The 18722-nt window shown below is 49.1% G+C and overlaps 1 protein-coding gene across 5 annotated transcripts in view; it reads right to left on the bottom strand.

Annotated features, from left to right (window-relative positions):
* WDFY4 (WDFY family member 4) overlaps positions 1–18722 on the bottom strand; it is a 305701-nt gene that overhangs the window by 239940 nt on the left and 47039 nt on the right. For all 5 annotated transcript variants that reach the window (XM_077350999.1, XM_077351000.1, XM_077350998.1 and 2 more), the window contains 2 exons: positions 14752–14941; positions 3549–3709 (listed from right to left, as the gene is read on the bottom strand). In XM_077350999.1, coding sequence (XP_077207114.1) covers positions 3549–3709; positions 14752–14941 — 351 coding nt within the window. The remainder of the gene's footprint in view (positions 1–3548; positions 3710–14751; positions 14942–18722) is intronic.

Genomic DNA, 18722 nt, shown 5'->3' with positions numbered 1-18722 from the left:
GTGAGCTAAGATTGGCCAGGGAAGCCCACTGTCACAAGAAAAGATTTTTCAGTTATGTGAGGAGCAAATGTAAAGTAAAGGAGGCAATAGGCCCACTGTTGGGTGCGGATGGACAAACTCTAACGGAGGATGCAGAGAAAGCAGAAAGGCTCAGCGCCTATTTTACATCTGTTTTTTCCCCACAGGTCAAAGGGTTTAGGGACATCTAGAGATGGCAGTAGCCAAAATATAGTGTCTGGGTGGCAAGTTGACATGGATAGAGAGGTTGTCGAGAGGCATTTAGCTGCACTGGATGAGTTCAAATCCCCTGGTCCGGATGAAATGCACCCGAGAGTGCTCAAAGAACTTTCCCGAGAACTTGCAGAGCCCTTGTCCATCATCTTCGGGACCTCTTTAAGGACTGGAGATGTCCCGGAGGACTGGAAGAGAGCAAACGTTATTCTGATCTTCAAAAAAGGGAGGAAGGATGACCCGGGAAACTACAGACCAGTGAGTCTGACCTCTGTTGTGGGGATGATAATGGAGCAGATATGAAAGGGAGCAATCTGCAGACATCTGGAGGACAATTTGGTGATCCAAGGAAGTCAGCATGGATTTGTCTCCAATAGGTCATGTGAGACCAACCTGGTTTCCTTTTTTGACCAAGTAGGTTTGCTGGATCATGGAATTTCAGTTGGAAATTCAGAAACTGGATTTTAGTAAAGCTTTTGATAAGGTTCCCCATGATGTTCTCATGGATAAATTGAAGGACTGCAATCTGGATTTTCAGATAGTTAGGTGGATAGGGAATTGGTTAAAGAACCACACTCAAAGAGTTGTTGTCAATGGTGTTTCATCAGACTGGAGAGAGGTGAGTAGCGGGGTACCTCAGGGCTCGGTGCTCGGCCCGGTACTTTTTAACATATTTATTAATGATCTAGATGAGGGAGTGGAGGGACTACTCATCAAGTTTGCAGATGACACCAAATTGGGAGGACTGGCAAATACTCCGGAAGATAGAGACAGAGTTCAACAAGATCTGAACACAATGGAAAAATGGGCAAATGAGAACAAGATGCAATTTAATAAAGATAAGTGTAAAGTTCTGCATCTGGGTCAGAAAAATGAAAAGCATGCCTGCTGGATGGGGGATATGCTTCTAGGTAACACTGTGTGTGAACGAGACCTTGGGGTACTTGTGGATTGTAAACTAAACATGAGCAGGCAGTGTGATGCAGCGGTAAAAAAGGCAAATGCCGTTTTGGGCTGTATCTACAGGGGCATCACATCAAAATCATAAGATGTCATAGTCCCATTGTATACGGCACTGGTCAGACCACACCTGGAGTACTGTGTGCAGTTCTGGAGGCCTCACTTCAAGAAGGACGTAGATAAAATTGAAAGGATACAGAGGAGAGCGACGAAGAAGATCTGGGGCCAAGGGACCAAGCCCTATGAAGATAGGTTGAGGGACTTAGGAATGTTCAGCCTGGAGAAAAGGAGGTTGAAAGGGGACATGATAGCCCTCAAGTATTTGAAAGGTTGTCATTTGGAGGAGGGCAGGATGCTGTTTCTGCTGGCTGCAGAGGAGAGGACACACAGTAATGGGTTTAAACTTCAAGTACAACGATATAGGCTAGATATGAGGGAAAAATTTTTCACAGTCAGAGTAGTTCAGCAGTGGAATAGGCTGCCTAAGGAGGTGGTGAGCTCCCCCTCACTGGCAGTCTTCAAGCAAAGGTTGGATACACACTTTTCTTGGATGCTTTAGGATGCGTTGAGCAGGGGGTTGGACTAGATGGCCTGTATGGCCCCTTCCAAGTCTATGATTCTATGATTCTATGATTCTAACCCTCGACAGTGTGCTTTCCCTTACCATCTTGGCACTGACAGGCCTCTCCTCCAGATGTTGGCTGATAGCCACCACTAGTTCCTGTGCTGGTGAACTCTACATCAGCGGTCCCCAACCTTCTTGTAGTTGGGGACTGCCCCTGAGGGTGGGAGAGAGCCGGTGGCCCGGCCACAGCAGCTGCACATAAACGTGCATGCGCAGTTGCTGCACATGCACGTTTTTGCCACTAGGTGGCGCTAATGCACATGCGCAGAACAGCCGCATGTGCACGTTTTCGCCAGCAGGGGGCACAAACACGCACGCGTGGCGGCTCTGCGCGTGCACGTTTGCGTTGCTGGCGTGCCAGCGGCCGCGCCTACCTCTTCCCCCCCTCTCGCTGTGGGGGGAAGGGAAGGCAGGCGCGGCTGCTGGCGGCCCGGTACCATGGCCTTAACGGCCCGATACCGGGCCGCAGACCGGGGGTTGGAGACCTCTGCTCTACATCTTCCTGGCACGGTCCCCCACTTAGGTACCTGTCCTCCCTCACCTCTGCCTCCCTCCCCCCCAGCCCGACTGGCCTGTTATCAGTGGTTCCACAAGGGTCTGGAGATCCTTGGCCATCACCAGAGCAGTCAGCCTGCCGAGGGGGAGCTCCCTCACAGACGGTGGCTGCTTGAAGGGGGGGCACTGTGCGGTGGGGTCGCCAGCTTGCAGCATTGAAAATGCTGGGATGTTTGGGAGACTGAGGTCTGAGGCATGCCATGACGTCCATGGGGCTACTCTCTCCAGGCACGCGGTGATGGTCCAAACTGCGTGGTGGCACCCCACGTCAGCCTGTTTCCTCCATTCCATGACAGCTACATGCCCAGATCCCGAAAAGAGGCACTCCCAACCACACCAGCTGCATGCAGTTCACGTTGTTTCATTAACAGGGTTGGACTCCTCTGGTTCACAACTGAGATCTGCTCCAGCTGCGTCATGGCAGTGAATGAAGTCCTACCAAACTTGAATCAAATATAAAAGCAATGCAGTACAGACAAAACAAAACAATCAACAACAACCGTACATTTTTCATGACTGACTCCATTGACACCCCCTCAAAATGAAAAGAATAATGACATTAATGGAAAATCTCTACCCATAGGGAACCTGCAGTAAAAGCAACAACATCTTATGACTGACTCCATTGATGAAACAAACCAAGGAACAGATAATTGAACTGCTGAGGCCTGTCGTGCCACAGACGTCTTCTGGTGACCTCAGAGACTAGGAAAGGTCCAGCCTGGCCACAATGGGCTTTGCTCTGAGGATGGGAAGGGCCCCACGGTGCGGGGCGGATTAAAAAGGAATCCCATAAATGTCTGAAAGCGGAAAGGAAAATTCACTAGTGTACTCAAGCTGACGCCTCTTGAAGCCAGCTACAGGAGCCACTGTCTTCAATACAGACCGGGGTGCTGACTCCTAGAGATTGGGGAGCAGAGCCTGGGAAAGGGGCCCACTTGGAGGCTGGCCACCCCACTTTGCTTATATGAAAAGCTGACTACAGGTAAGGTTTTTTGTTGTTGTCGTTTTAGTTTTCATTCCCACAGGCAATTGTGGCAGCAGGACCAGGCTTAGAGCCCCTTTTCATCTCCCAGCAGGTGGCTTAACTCCCAAGCATCCTCCTCCACAGCACACCCTCTTTTCTGCGCCACCTGCAGCTCCCCTCTCCCCCCCCCCCAGGCCTCCAGCTACGTACCAGTGGGAAGGGGTTGTTCTGCACAGAACTGAGGCAGCTGCGGGTGGCCCACGTTGCCCGAAACCTTCAGCTCTGTTTGCCCACAAATGGTGAGTTGCGTCAAGCTGTCCAGGGCTTCCTGGAGCCTCGAGTCTTCTTTGCCGTCCAGGGGCCCATCGTACCTGGAAACAGGAGGGGGGGGATCAATACAGGCGTCCAGGGAAGAATGTCCCTCCACACACCATTGATGCCTAAGCACAAGCAGCACTCACAGTCCAACTGGAGGTAAAAACAAACCAGCACATCCCTAACTCCAGGCCTCTTGCACAATGCCGGGAAGGCAACAGGCCCTGAAGTGCAAGAGAGAAAGTTGGCCCCCTTGCCCGGGCACTGCAGACCCAACTGGGATTCCAGCTCCTGGCTGGGAAACTCCGGACCTGGGGAGGGGGGGTGGAGGGGAGAGGAGAGGGATTTCGGGGGAGCATATTGCAACAGAACCCACCCTCCTAAGCAGCCATTTTCTCCAGGGGAACTGATCTCTGCTGCCTGAGAGCAGCAGGAACCCCAGGAGATTTCCAGCCACAACCTGGAGATTGGCTACCCTAGTGTGAGTCTGCGCTGGGGAAAGGGGGCTTGGGGCCTAGGACTGATTTGGGGCCTAGGCAAGACAAGCAGACTGCAGACACTTAGATGGGCCCTCATGCTAGATCAGGCTGACAAGTAGCTGATCAGGTTGACAAGTAAGTGATATGTAAATAAGCTTGTGTAAATTTGCATGTTTAGAAAAGGCTCATGGGAAAGCTTGAGAAAGGGTCACTGTAACCTTAAGGGATGTCACAAAGCCAGGCTAGGCTAAATGGGAATACAGGTTTTTTAGAAGTCATAAATATAGTAATTTGTAAAGTGAAATGCTGGCTTTATTTTATACTATGTTTCATCAGCCAGGGTTATATGAAACCCTGGGCTTTCTTGATGCCTTTGAAGTATGTTTCAAATGAGTCAATTTTATCTACTTTTAACTTGTAAAACATTTAATATGTGATATGACCCTTTATGGTCATGTAGACCTCCTCCCTTCCAAATTCACTATGAGGGGGGAAACTTCTAGAGGCCAGGGATTCTTGCTGGTTAGGATTGCACATTTCCAGGTGGTGACTGGAGATCTGCACTGGTGAGTACCACAGTCAAGGAGGGCTCCCAGGGGTGGGTGGATGCCTGCCTTTGTTAGACCACAGGAGTCTGGAGGATGGTAGTGGGGGAGGAGAAGGCCTCTGACAATACACAGGGGTTGCCCCACAGGAGAAGGGAGCTTCTTTCTGGGGCTGTTTAGAGGAGGAAAAAATCCCATCATGGTGCAGTGCTGCTATGGAAGCTTCCTGGGTGACCTTGGGCCAGTCCCGTCCTGGCAGCCTAGTCTACCTCACAGGGGAGTTGTGAGGGTAAAATGAAGGACAGGGGAACAGTGTAAGCTGCTTTGGCTCCCCAGTGGGTAAAAGGGCAAGATATCAATGAAAAGATAATCCCCCTCAGTGGCCCCTCAGTCTCTCTGCCATACCACAGGCCCTCTTCAGATCTGGGGCCTGCACACTGGCCGAGAGCACAGAACTCCCCATGCAGAGCCTGACGCTGACAGAAGGAGCAGGTGGCATTTCCAAACGACAGCTAGAATTGTTCAAAATGCATTTTCTGCCTGGTTTTATCCAATTTCATCCAATTTGCTGGATGAAAAAATATTGGTGGTCAGATGTACAAAGGCTGGAGAGGCATCTGGGAATGGAAATCCCATCGAGAGCCCAAGACTGCCCTTGTGTCCAGATGGGCCCTACCCTTTCAAGACAAGGAACAAAAGCCACCAGGGGGGGGGGTGGAGGGTGTTTCTGATGAGCTTCTTATTTACACTGGCAGTTCCTAAACACAAGAATATTTGAGGTGCCCCACCAAGTCACTGTGGATTCTGGAGACCACAGGACAGAAATGCCTACAGCAGTAAAGGAACAGTTAAGGTTGGGGCCCTGACTTCTTCTAGAATTACCACTGACCTCCAACTACAGAGAAAATGGTTGCCTTGGAGGGTGACTCTGGCATTATCCCCTGCTGATGCCTCTTCCCTTCCCAAACCCCATCCACCCCAGACTTCACCCCAAATCTCCAGGAATTTCCCAAACTGGATTTGGCAGCGCTATGTCATAGATCACTAATTCAAAGATAATAAGAGGTATGAACAGCTTATGGAACACAGGAGGCTAAGTAATAATGAATACAGCAATAAAGCCAGGATTACACTGCCACAAAAAAGGTTGAAAAGAAATGAGGTCACAGCAAGACAAAACGAAGAACAAGAAACGAACAGGCCAAAGGAACCATGGACGAGAATGCTGGAAGGGAAGGGAGCATGTGAAGGGTGGGCGCTACTCAAACAAGAGCTATTGCATGCTCAATCAATGACTATCCCAGAAATACGAAAACACTGCAGGAGCCCTAAGAAGCCTATTTGGATGAACAGAGAACTTCAAGAGGAACTAAGAAAGAAAAGGGAGATGTTCAGGAAATGGAGGGAAGGACAGAGCTCTAAAGAAGAGTACATACAGGTTACTAGGCACTGTAGATCAATCATCAGAAAGGCCAAAGATGAGAGTGAGCTAAGATTGGCCAGGGAAGCCCATTGTAACAAGAAAAGATTTTTTAAGTTATGTGAGGAACAAACGTAAAGTAAAGCAGGCAATAAGCCCACTGTTGGGTGCGGATGGACAAACTCTAACGGAAGATGCAGAGAAAGCAGAAAGGCTTAGTGCCTACTTTACATCTGTTTTTTCCCACAGGTCAAAGTGTTTAGGCACATCTAGAGATGGCCGTAGACAAAGGATAGTGCCTGGGTGGCAGGTTGACATGGATAGAGAGGTTGTCGAGAGGCATTTAGCTGCACTGGATGAGTTCAAATCCCCTGGGCCGGATGAAATGCACCCAAGAGTGCTCAAAGAACTTTCTGGAGAACTTGCAGAGCCCTTGTCCATCATCTTCGGAACCTCTTTAAGGACTGGAGATGTCCCGGAAGACTGGAAGAGAGCAAACGTTATTCCGATCTTCAAAAAAAAGGAGGAAGAATGACCCGGGAAACTATAGACCAGTGAGTCTGACCTCTGTTGTGGGGAAACTAATGGAGCAGATATTAAAGGGAGCAATCTGCAAACATCTGGAGGACAATTTGTTGATCCAAGGAAGTCAGCATGGATTTGTCTCCAACACGTCCTGTCAGACCAACCTGGGTGTAAACTGCACGGAGCTTTTATTCCAACCCCAGATCGATTCAGTCCCTGCCCTCAACTCAGAATGCGATTTCCGTTTGGATTTGGGGCGATTTAAATTTTCCTTATGCAGCAAGAATTATTGATCCGGAGTGACCCTACCTTTTTTGTGCGATATCTTAGAGTGCTTTTAATCCTGAATATATTATAAAATTGCATTGTTTTGAATCTGGGCTCTCTCCGTGGTAGAGGACCCGTGATTGGCTACAGGTGGTCATGTGACAAGCCTGCCTTAAAGGAGAAGCTCCTAATTTCTCTCAACTTCTGTCGGCCTTGGATTTTTTTTTGTGCCTTCTTCGTTCCCCCCACCTTCAAGAAAAGAAAGGATTTTTCCTCCCTCCTCTGACTTCTTTGATCCTCTCCCCCCCCTTCAAGAAAACAAAGAAAGAGTCTCCATTTGCCTTCCCCCCCCTCTTCTGAGCCTCCCTAACCACGTGCAGAAGACTTTCCTGTTTCAATGGGGAGGGGGGGAAGAAGAAGACCCGAGTTCAAAGTGATCTGAATTCAACAGGATTAACAATGGAATAAACAAAGTAAGTGCAGAATCTGCCCTGGTTTCCTTTTTTGACCAAGTAACAGGTTTGCTGAATCATGGGAATTTGGTTGATGCCATTTACTTGGATTTCAGTAAAGCTTTTGACAAGGTTCCCCATGATGTTCTGATGGATAAGTTGAAGGACTGCAATCTGGATTTTCAGATAGTTAGTTGGATAGGGAATCGGTTAGAGAACCGCACTCAAAGAGTTGTTGTCAATGGTGTTTCATCAGACTGGAGGGAGGTGAGTAGCAGGGTACCTCAGGGCTCGGGGCTCGGTCCAGTACTTTTTAACATATTTATTAATGATCTAGATGAAGGGGTGGAGGGACTACTCATCAAGTTTGCAGATGACACCAAATTGGGAGGACTGGCAAATACTCCGGAAGATAGAGACAGAGTTCAACGAGATCTGAACACAATGGAAAAATGGGCAAATGAGAACAAGATGCAATTTAATAAAGACTAGGGGCAAAGCCCGTTGTCTCCAAGAATACAACGGGCGCTAGAGCTTGGCAGTGGGAAGAGGAAGGGGAGGAGTTGTCCAGTCTGTAAGGGCATGGGGTTGTCATGTGTGTTGTGTGGGAGGTTGTGGTGGCATGGTGGCAAATGAGGCCATGGGTGTGGAGATATGGGTGTCAAGAACCTGTGGTGTGGAATGTTCGTTGATTGATTGTGGGAGAGGACTGACCTTTGGGAATTGTGGCATAGTGGTTACAGATGAGCTTTCCAGAGCCATGTCCTCAGATATGTGAAGGGAAAATCAGACTGGAGACTCTTCTTAGGAGAAGATTACATGGCAACCAATTCCCCCAAGTTCTGCGTCATTTCCCTTCTTGTGTGAATTAGGCCACATTCACCGAAATGCCCCTCTGCCCTAATACATATAGGGTAGTCACAGTACACAGGTGTCCACCCTGTTCCTTCTGTCTCCCATATCACTGTTGGTAAAATGTTATGTGGCCACATGCTTCTTTCATGGTTGCTCCTTAGAAGAACGGATTTTTGTACCCTATTGCTTACTACCCAAAGGAGTCTCAAAGCGGTTGCCAAAGACCTTTTCCATTTGTCTCTCCACAATAGTCAACTTGTGAGGTATGTAGGGTTGTGAGAGATCTGAGAGAACTGGGAATGGGCCGCAGTGACCCAGCAGGCCTCAGGTGTCTCAAAGCATTTTCCAATCGTCTTCCCCTTCTCTCCCCATAGCAGACTCCCCATGAGGGAGGTGGGGTAGCGAGCCTCACAGGGAAGCTGGCAACCCTAAGAGGAAGACTGTGCACAGCAGTCTTGACCTTAGTGTTTTTAATACTGTTTTTTTATTTGCCAGGCCAAGGTTATTTGCCAGTTACTATTTCAGTTACGATGTGTCTCTAGACATTTACTTGTTCTCTATTTAGTTTCAGGCTGTAAATATTTATTTAGATCTTCCTGCACTTTCCAGACTCACAGGACTGATGCTGGTCTGCCTGTCTGCGCCCCAGAATACAAACAGTTGCTGATAAGGGCTGGCCATAGCCCATAGGCCAGGAGGGACACTCCTGCACCACTCGCTACCAACTGCAGGCAAAAATGGCTCATTTGAAGGCTGGACTCTGAGGCATTGTACAATTTTGAAGTTCCACCTCCAAACCTCCAGGAATATTTCCAACCCAGGGGTAGCCAACCTACAGGTGTGGGCTGGAGAGCTCCTGGAATTACAGCTCACCTGCAGAGTATAAATATCAGCTCCCCAGGCAGAATGGGCTACTTTGGACAGGGTTGTGGTAGAGAAGAAACATTTAAGGCTTCCCACACAGGTTGTTGTTGAATTGAAAGACTTGAGGCCCACTGCACAGGGTTGTTGTGCAGATGAAACAGGAGACAAAAGAGACAGCTTCCTCTGCAGAATAACGCTGTGCAGTGGCCTCAAATCTGCAGAGAGTTGCAAAGAAGAAAGACACATGGCTTGGCTGTGTCTAACCCCCGGCCAGAGCAGTATTTTAAGTGAGAAGGGGCTTTTCTGTGGCCTCCCTGTCAGGCAACTTTTTGGCAGAAGGGGAAAGTCCCCCCCCCCTCAAAAGGAAGGCCCTCAGGGTCCCCTGCGTTGCTCTTGGAAAGGCCTCCCTCCCCTCAGTTGGGGCCTGCCAGAGGCTCCTTCACAGCAGGCCTGAAGGGAGGGAGGGGGAGGGAGAGCACTCTGCAGCCTCCGGCCAGCTCTGTCAGGGTTCTGAGGCAATTTGCAGTTGGACATGGCAGTTAGGACAGCCTTGGGGCAAAAAGGGCTGGCACAGCCTCTGTTCTCATCCCCCTTGGCAGCCCTGCTGACCTCCTCTCCCTGCGGTGGTCAGGAGCAGACTGGCAGCCAGACTGGGCTGGGTGAATGGAATTTTGGTCTGTCCTGGTGAGGGGCCAATAGGAAGGCACTTTGCGCGCCTCCCCATTGGCTGCTTGGCCCTGGATGGACACTCGGAGGGCCCAATCAGGAGCTGCTTTGCGGCTCCTGATTGGGCCCTCTGAGTTTTTATCCTGCACAGGGCCCGCCCTAACTCCTCCCCAGGTGGCCTTACTCTTTTATTTAATAGGACCCTGTCCTATTTAAAGATAAGTGTAAAGTTCTGCATCTGGGTCAGAAAAATGAAAAGCATGCCTGCTGGATGGGGGATACACTGCTAGGTAACACTGTGTGTGAACGAGACCTTGGGGTACTTGTGGATTGTAAACTAAACATGAGCAGGTAGTGTGATGCAGCGGTAAAAAAGGTGAATGCCATTTTGGGCTGTATCAACAGGGGCATCACATCAAAATCACAAGATGTCATAGTCCCATTGCATACGGCACTGGTCAGACCACACCAGGGCAGAGTCTGCACTTACTTTGTTTATTCCATTGTCAATCCTGTTGAATTCAGATAGCTTTGAACTCGGGTCTTCCTCTCCCCCCTCCTCCCCATTGAAACAGGAAAGTCTTCTGCACGTGATTAGGGAGGCTCAGAAGGTGGGGGGGAGCCAAGCCTCTTTCTTTCTTTTCTTGAAGGGGGGGGGGAAGGAGCCAGGCAGGGAGCCTCTTTCTTTTCTTGGAGGGGAGGGGGAAAGGATCGAAAAAGGCAGAGGAGCGAGGAAAAATCCAGGAACGACAGAAGTTGAGAGAAATTAGGGGATTCTCCTTTAAGGCAAGCGTGTCACATGACCAGGTGTAGCCTATCAGAGGTTCTCTACCACGGAGCTTTCTTTCCCAATCCGGATATTGAGTATTAACAGCACTCTGAGATATCGCACAATAAATGTTGGGTCACTCCGGATCAATCCTTCTTGCTGCAGAAGGAAATTTTAAATCGCCCCAAATCCAAATGGAAATCGCATTCTGTGTAGAGGGCAGGGACTTAATCGATCTGGGGTTAGAATAAAAGCTCCGTGCAGTTTACACCCTGGAGTACTGTGTGCAGTTCTGGAGGCCTCATTTCAAGAAGGACGTAAATAAAATTGAAAGGGTACAGAGGAGAGCGACGAAGATGATCTGGGGCCAAGGGACCAAGCCCTATGAAGATAGGTTGAGGGACTTGGGAATGTTCAGCCTGGAGAAAAGGAGGTTGAGAGGGGACATGATAGCCCTCTTTAAGTATTTGAAAGGTTGTCACTTGGATGAGGGCAGGATGCTGTTTCCGTTGGCTGCAGAGGAGAGGACACGCAGTAATGGATTTAAACTACAAGTACAACGATATAGGCTAGATATCAGGAAAAAGTGTTTCACAGTCAGAGTAGTTCAGCAGTGGAATAGGCTGCCTAAGGAGGTGGTGAGCTCCCCCTCACTGGCAGTCTTCAAGCAAAGGTTGGATACACCCTTTTCTTGGATGCTTTAGGATGCTTAGGGCTGATCCTGCATTGAGCAGGGGGTTGGACTAGATGGCCTGTATGGCCCCTTCCAACTCTATGATTCTATGATTCTATGAAAGGAAAAGAAGAGTTGGTTCTTATATCCCACTTTTCTCTACCCCAGTGGTCCCCAACCTGCGGGCCGCGGCCCGGCGCCGGGCCGCGAAGGCCATGGCGCCGGGCCGCAGCTCCCTCTCCCCGCCCCCCCCCCCCGCAGTAAAAAACTTCCCAGGCCGCAAGCTTGCGGCCCGGGAAGCTACTTACTGCGGGAGGGCGGGGAGAGGGAATCAGGGCCGGGCTGCTTACTGCGGGAGGGCGGGGAGAGGGAATCAGGGCCGGGCGTGGCCGGGCGCGGCTCGATGCGCGGGCGTGGCCCGCGGGCGCGGGCCGAAGCGTGGGCGTGGCCTGCGCGGGCGCGGTCCCCGCGGGTGCGGCCCGATGCCCTGCCGGTCCCCAGCCTAATAAAGGTTGGGGACCACTGCTCTACCCTAAGGAGTCTCAAACTGGCTTACAGTCCCATTCCCTTTCCTCTCCCCACAATAGACACCCTGTTAGGGAGGTGAGGCTGAAAGGGCCCTGATGTTACTGAAGAAGAAGAGTTGCTTCTTATATGCCACTTTCCTCTGCCCGAAGGAGTCTCAAAGCAGCTTCCAATCGCCTTCCCTTCCTCTCCCCACAACAGATACCCTGTGGGGTGGGTGAGGCTGAGAGAGCCCTGATATTCCTGCTCAGTCAGAGCAGCTTTCTCAGTGCTGTGGTGAGCCCAAGGTCACCCAGCTGGTTGCATGTGGGGGAGTATGGAATCAAGCCCGGCTTGTCCACACTCCTAACCACTACAGCAAGCTGGCTCTAAAGGATCTCTCGTGGCTGAATAACCCTGACATGTTTCACTTTAAGCTTTTTCAGGGGGGCTTTACTGAAATATTATAAAATATTAAATAGATCAAATAAATAATTTTAAAATTAATAAAATAATTTTAAAATTAATAAAATATTATATAAAAAACTACACCACCATTAACAGACTGCAATTTCATGAAGCATACAGAGAGTGCAATTCATATTACCTCTAAACATCTCTTGCTGGAAAGCCCTTCTGGGTCACAATAAAGTGGCCATGACTGGATGGGACACGGGGTTGTCATTTGCATGGTCAACCCAGCCTTGGGACATCTGTTCAAATCCTCCTCCAGCCATAGAGGTTTGTTGGGTGATCACAGGCTGGTCATGCAATCTCAGCTTCACCTACTCCACAGGGCCGTAGAGGTGAGGAGCAACAGGAGGAAAGGAGAGCTATATATTCTGCCCTGGGCATTTGGCAGGAGGGGTTTGGGATGCATGTAAAACAGGGAGATGCTGTTGGGAGAAAGGGCCTTTGATGGTTCTTGCAGCCCAAGGAAGTGCCTGCTCTAATCTGCTTCCGTTTGGTCAGGTGGTCAGCCTCCACATGGGGCCTGAGAATCTCCTGGAAGGTTAACTGATCCCCAGAAGGCAGAGATTAATTCCCCTGGAAAAGATGGCTACCTTGGAGGGGTGGATTCTATTGAATTGTGACCCGTGGAGGCTGCACCTTTCCCAACCCCTCCTTCCAAACCCCTCCGCCTTCAAAATCTCCTGGAATTCCCAAGCCTGAAACTGGCAAACTCTAAGCACTGTAGATGTACATTGTACATCTCAACCGAAGACCCATCCGATTTCTTTTCCAGCTCTTCCTATTCCAGCCCGGCACGCACATTTCTTCGGGTAGTGCAATTCATATTACCTAGTTCCCAAAGAATCTCTGTTTAGAGTATTTGTTAAAATAGGTGTTTAAAAACCAATTAGTTGCTTTTTCAATTTCTTTTCTAATGCCTATTTAACAAGTACTCTAAATAGAGATTATTTTGGATTGCACTCTATATATGCTTCATGAAACTGTTCAATATTTTATCAGTTTTAAAATACGATGTTTTTATATACTTTATGTTTTATATTATTTCAGTAAGTTCCCCCTGACAAAGCTGAATGCAAAATATATAGGGGATAGTTAACGATTAAAGATCCTTTTGCACCATTAGTTTCTTTTTCTTCCTTAACAGCGTTGGCAACGACATGTTAGTAGCTTTCTGGAGATCTGGAAGGGACAGAATCTATGATGGACCTCAGTGAGGCTTAATACCATAAAGTCCATCCTCCAAAATGTTGGCAGAGTTTAAATATGCAAAACAGCACAGCACTGGCCACTTAAAAAATAAATAGTTCTATTTAGAAGAGAAACAACTATTTAAAGAGAGCGGAGTGAGATAGTCCTAACAGCCTAACTGACTAACAATGTTCTTCTGGAGGCAAACAGGGAGGAAATGTGCTCAAATGAGCCAATCAAGACACAGGAGGAGATGGTGTGAAAACTACCAGGAAGTTCCTAATCCAACATCTCCGATGCACCTATAGGATCTTCATCACATGTGCTTTTAAATCATGCACACTATAGATCTTGAATGTTCCAACACCAAGCAGTGTAACAGAATAGGGCATTGGTCCCAAATGCAGACATCCTAGCTTGCCATGTGCTTCTAGAAAGCAGGTGGGACCAGCAGATTGACTGTGCAGATTAAAATAACACTGTTTTGGTATGCCACACCAATACTGGTGTTATTCTTTTACATCTTTTCCCCAGCATATGTCTCCTGCATTTGGGCTTCTTCTGTATGTTTGGCTCCGCTCCCTGCAGCAGCCGTTATACATTCAAAGAAAGTGTTCTATCCTGCTGTTCTAAATAGAGGGATGTCTTCTTCTGCTTGGTGACATGCAGCAACATCCAGAATTCTGAACAGAAAGCTCTAGTGGAAGAGGAAGAACTTTGAGCATGAGAGGCAAATTCTAGACTGGGCAATGTTTCTGATCTGAGCATAATGCCATGGAGCTGTTTAATGGAAACCTCAAGCAGGAAACAGAGCAATTAAGAACACGCATCGTTGACACAGAGCAACTGCTGGGAAAATCAAATGCACGTAGGCCATAGGACAAGAAACTGGCTGCTTTGGCAGGCAACCAACTATGCAAACAGCTTTCTGCTGTTCTTCCTTCTGAAAAGGAACTTGGAGTCTCAATAGTTAAGGGGAGGTCAGAAACCTGATGGGAAGGGGGATTATTACCTTAGAATATGCTATGGAGGCTACGATGCGCTGGCAGGAGGAGGTCTGAACATAACCCAGATATTATGCTTCTGTATGTACATCTGTGCTGCTGACTTACGGCAGCCCCAGCAAGGGGCTTTCGAGGCAAATGAGGCACAGAGGTGGTTGGCCATTGCCTGCTCTGCAGAGCCATCCAGGGTGGTCTCCCATCCAAGCTGTGCTTCCAAGATCTAAAGAAATTGGGCTATCGGATTTCTCCTTCCCACCAAACATCCACCCTAAGGTCTGCATTTTCTCTCTTTCCTTTATTACATCTGGCGTGGTAGAAAGCTTGGCTGGTCCTAATAAAAAGTATGTTGTGGGTGGTGTTTGGGTTTTATATTTTAGGGCCCAGGGTTGTAAACAACTAGCCAAAGAACTTGCCTGAGCAGAGCTCTCAGCAGCAGCTGGTACCCGCCGTTGTTCTCAAACTCCAGAAGCAGGGCCGCGGAGACCGGGTAGGAGTTCTTCACAAAACACAGGAGGATGTTGAGGACTTCACACAAATCCCCTGGAGACAAGGAGTCCATCGACTTTGACAAGTTCTGAAGGGACATTTTAATGCAATCTGTGGCTGGAAACAAAGCAACACACACACTTGGCAAGTGAGTTCAGCACACAAAGTCTGGTAGTGCTTCATCCCACAGTCCCCAAATCCAGTGGGGACTTCTCAGCCAAATTGGGCTGATGGCCTGAGTGAGTCAAGGGCAGCCGTAGAGGCTTGTATGGCATCAGAACTTATGAACTTAGGCAGAGTGTGAGTGGATGGGCAGGAAGGGATGAGCCAGTGTTGGTCTCATGTGGCCCTAGAAACAGCCCCACCACCCAACATGTCCTTGTATACCCAGGGAATTGCTGGTTCCCACCATGGGGTGGTAGGTTAATTCCCTCCAGGCCAGGCTGGATGCTGGAGATTCCTGGGGGAGGGGGGGTCACTTGGGCATGGAATTGGGGTCACTGTGGGTGGGCAACTAGTTGTGAGTGGCCTGCATTGTGCAGGGGGTTGGAGGTCCCTTCCAACTCTGTAATTACCACTGTGTTGAATTCCCTCCAGACCAGGCTGGATGCTGATGAGTTTTGGTGCATATGGGGCATGGAATTTGGAACCACTGTGGGTAGGCAAAGAGTTGGGAATTCCTGCATAGTACAGGGGGGTTGAACCAGATGGCCATGGAAGTCCCTACCAACTCTATGGAAGATTTAGCAAAGCCAGACTTGTTCTTCAAAGCTTGCCATTTTCTACAGTTCTCAATAGAACTCAGTTTTTTTTTCAGCTGGCCTAGCCTGGCTTTGCGATATCCCTTGAGGTTACAGTGACCATTTTCAAAGCCTACCCATGAGCTTTTGTTAAATATGCAAATCTACACCAGATTATTTACATACCAGCACAAGACTATATTAGCAATTAGTTGACCTGATTCTAACAGGAGGGCCCGTCTAGAGATCTGCAATCTGCTGATCTTGCCAAGCTCTTTTTCCAAGGGGGGCTTCTGAGGGGTCTCCCTGCTCCTGAGCCCTCCCCCTCCTGGGCTTCAGCAGCCCCTCCCCAAAGCCTTTGAGTGTTTGTCTCTTGTGGCCCTTCCTTGCGTAGCCAGGGAACTGCTGATTCCCACCATGGGATGGGAGGTGAATTCCCTCCAGGCCAGGCGGGATGCTGGAGATTTTTGGTGTGAAGGGGAATCGTCTAGCCATGAAATTGGGGTCACTGTAGGTAGCCAGGTAGTTATGAGTTCCTGCATTGTGTAGGGGGTTGGACTGGGTGACCCTGGAGGCACCTTCCAACTCTATGATTCTAGAAGATTTCCCTGTGTGTGTCTGTGTGCTGTAGTGGTGGAAAATTCTAACCCTCCTTGGGTTTTTCAAGGTCGTTTGCTCTTGCCTGTCTCTGCAGAGCAACACTGCACTTTCTTGGTGGTCTACCCAAGCACTAACCAGGGCTGACTGCTTAGCTTCTGAGATCTGACATGATTGGGCTAGCCTTGGCCATGCAGGTCAGGGCTACTTGTGCATCCATGAGCCTAAATATAAGTTGTGAAGTAACTGATTAAGCTCACCTTTCTAAGCTTTCAAGTCTAATCTTTCAGGCCCATCTTTTCCTCTTTCTTACTGCAAGCTGAAGCATTGTCTGATCAGCAGAGGTTCTTGCAGATGGTTGCTCTGCCTGTGGGGGTGCTTGGTACATTTGGCTGAGGCACTTGCCTATGAAAAACTATATTTGCAGTATTAATTTCCCAGCCAGCCAGTGTCCCACTGGACAATTGTCCAGACAGTAGGATGAACACTGAGAGGTTAGCCACTTTTCCCATGTAGAACTGGCTTTCCCACAGCCAAATATAAAGATTATGAATCCTGAGTCATAAACATGAAGCAGGATGACCTGTGGGCGGCCCCCACGACTCATCATATGTCTAGAGCACATCAGAGGAAATGCAGCTGATGTGGGACTGCCCCTAGGCTTCTTGGAAGCAAGGAGAGCAGTCATTTGAGTGTGGGACTGTCTTGCACAAAAAGAATTTGTGTTCCTTTCTCCCCTTCCCTTGAAATGCCCTCGTAGAGTTCAGATATAAACTGGTAGGGGTAGCAAACGCAACTGAAGACGACAGCAACAGAATACAGGAGGATCTTGATAGGCTGGGCTAAACTGAATAAAATGAAGTTCAATAGGGACAAATGTAAAGTTCTGCATTTAGGTAGGAAAAACCAAAAGCACCAATATAGGATGGGGGAGGCTTGTCTTGGCAGCAGCATGTGCGAAAAGGATCTAGGAGTCTTAGTAGACCATACATTGAACATGAGTCAGCAGCGTGACTCAGTGCCTAAAAAGGCAAATGGGATTTTGGGCTGTATCTCTTGGCAGGGGTTGCGGCGTTTTACCCAGACCTCGATAGCCTTGTCAATGCCATGTCAACAAATGTAGTGCCTTGCAAGAGCCTTCGTGTGAACTATCCCAGGGTGGCCATCATGCAGCACTGCCAGCACCCAGTACTGAAGTTTAGGCATTATGATTACTCAGTTTCCCCACATCAGGCAGCTCTTGTGGGCCACTAGTTTATTCTGTCATGCTGCGAAAGGGACAAAGTCCCCTGTTGGCTTGTCCTTGGGCCACCCATTCACACCCAGTCCAGCACCCATGCCAGCACCTTGTCCCTGGAGGAGGTAGAGGCAATGTTGGAGGCATGAAGGGGAGGCTCCGGTAAGTCCTCATGCTGCACGAAGGGTCAGCACCAACCTCCAGCAGTGGGAGATAGCTAAGGGCATCAGTATGACCTTGCCGGGGTGTTGTTGCAAGGAGTACTGATAACCATTGTGGAAAATGGACCACCCTAGCATTCAGTGGGTAGAATCTTTGGAGCTTGCTTGTCTGGCATGAACTTGTGGTCGGAATAGATAACAAAAGGCCAACCAAAAAGAAGGTCATGGAATCCCCCCCCCCGGGCCATAATTGCCAAAGTCTCCTTATCAATTCAGGTATAATTGCACTCTGGAGCAGAAAGAGTCCTGGAATAGAAGGCAATTAGCACCTCCCATCCCTCAGAAAGCCAGTGGCTCAAGACAGCACCGATGCCATAGGGTGAGGTGTTACAAGCTAAAGTCAAGGGAAGATGCTTGGAGAAATGCTCCAGGATGCAGTTCAGTTATAGTAGGCGCTTGACATTGTTGAAAGCAGCCAGGTGCTGCTTAGTCCACAACCACTGCGTGTGCTTATCTAGCAGACAGTGCAGGGGGCTCGGGTGCAGAGGCCTTGTCTGGCATAAAGGCATGATAGAAATTTAGGAGCCCTAAGAATGCCTGCAGTTCTATTCTGGATTTCGGTGCTGGCCCAGACCTTTGACGGAGTGGGCTAAATCCCAGAGGCATACACAAAGAACCCGAGGAACCAATCCGATTTCACCTCCAGGTGGCATTTCTCTTTTTTGACTTGGAGACTAGCAGCCTGGAACTAGGACAGTACTGAGCAGAGTCAGGCGGTGAGTTCGACCTCAGAAGCCCCACAAGTCAAAATGTCATCAAAATAGGGCATGACTCCCAAGAGATCTCGGAAAGAGCCCTGATGCATTATGATGGCCTGGGCGATGGGGCCGGATGGCTGACCACGGGGACACGGCAGGCATGCTGTTGGAGTGCCTTGTTGATGATGCATTTGTAATCGGCACAAACATAGATGTTGCCATTCGCCTCGAGTGGAGTGACGATGGGGTTTCCCATTTGGCATGGGACATGGGTTCTAGTATGCCTTAGGTGATCAGATGGTCGAGCTCAGCATCAATCCATGGTTTGAGAGCGAATGGTATTCTGCGAGCCTTCAGCTACACGGGCTTGACAGACGGGTTGAGATTGAAGGAGATGGGTAGGCT

Source organism: Paroedura picta, chromosome 8 (assembly GCF_049243985.1).
Source record: "Paroedura picta isolate Pp20150507F chromosome 8, Ppicta_v3.0, whole genome shotgun sequence".
NCBI lineage: Eukaryota > Metazoa > Chordata > Lepidosauria > Squamata > Gekkonidae > Paroedura > Paroedura picta.
Note: the sequence above shows the minus strand (reverse complement) of the source record. Positions and strands in the feature narration are given on the sequence as shown.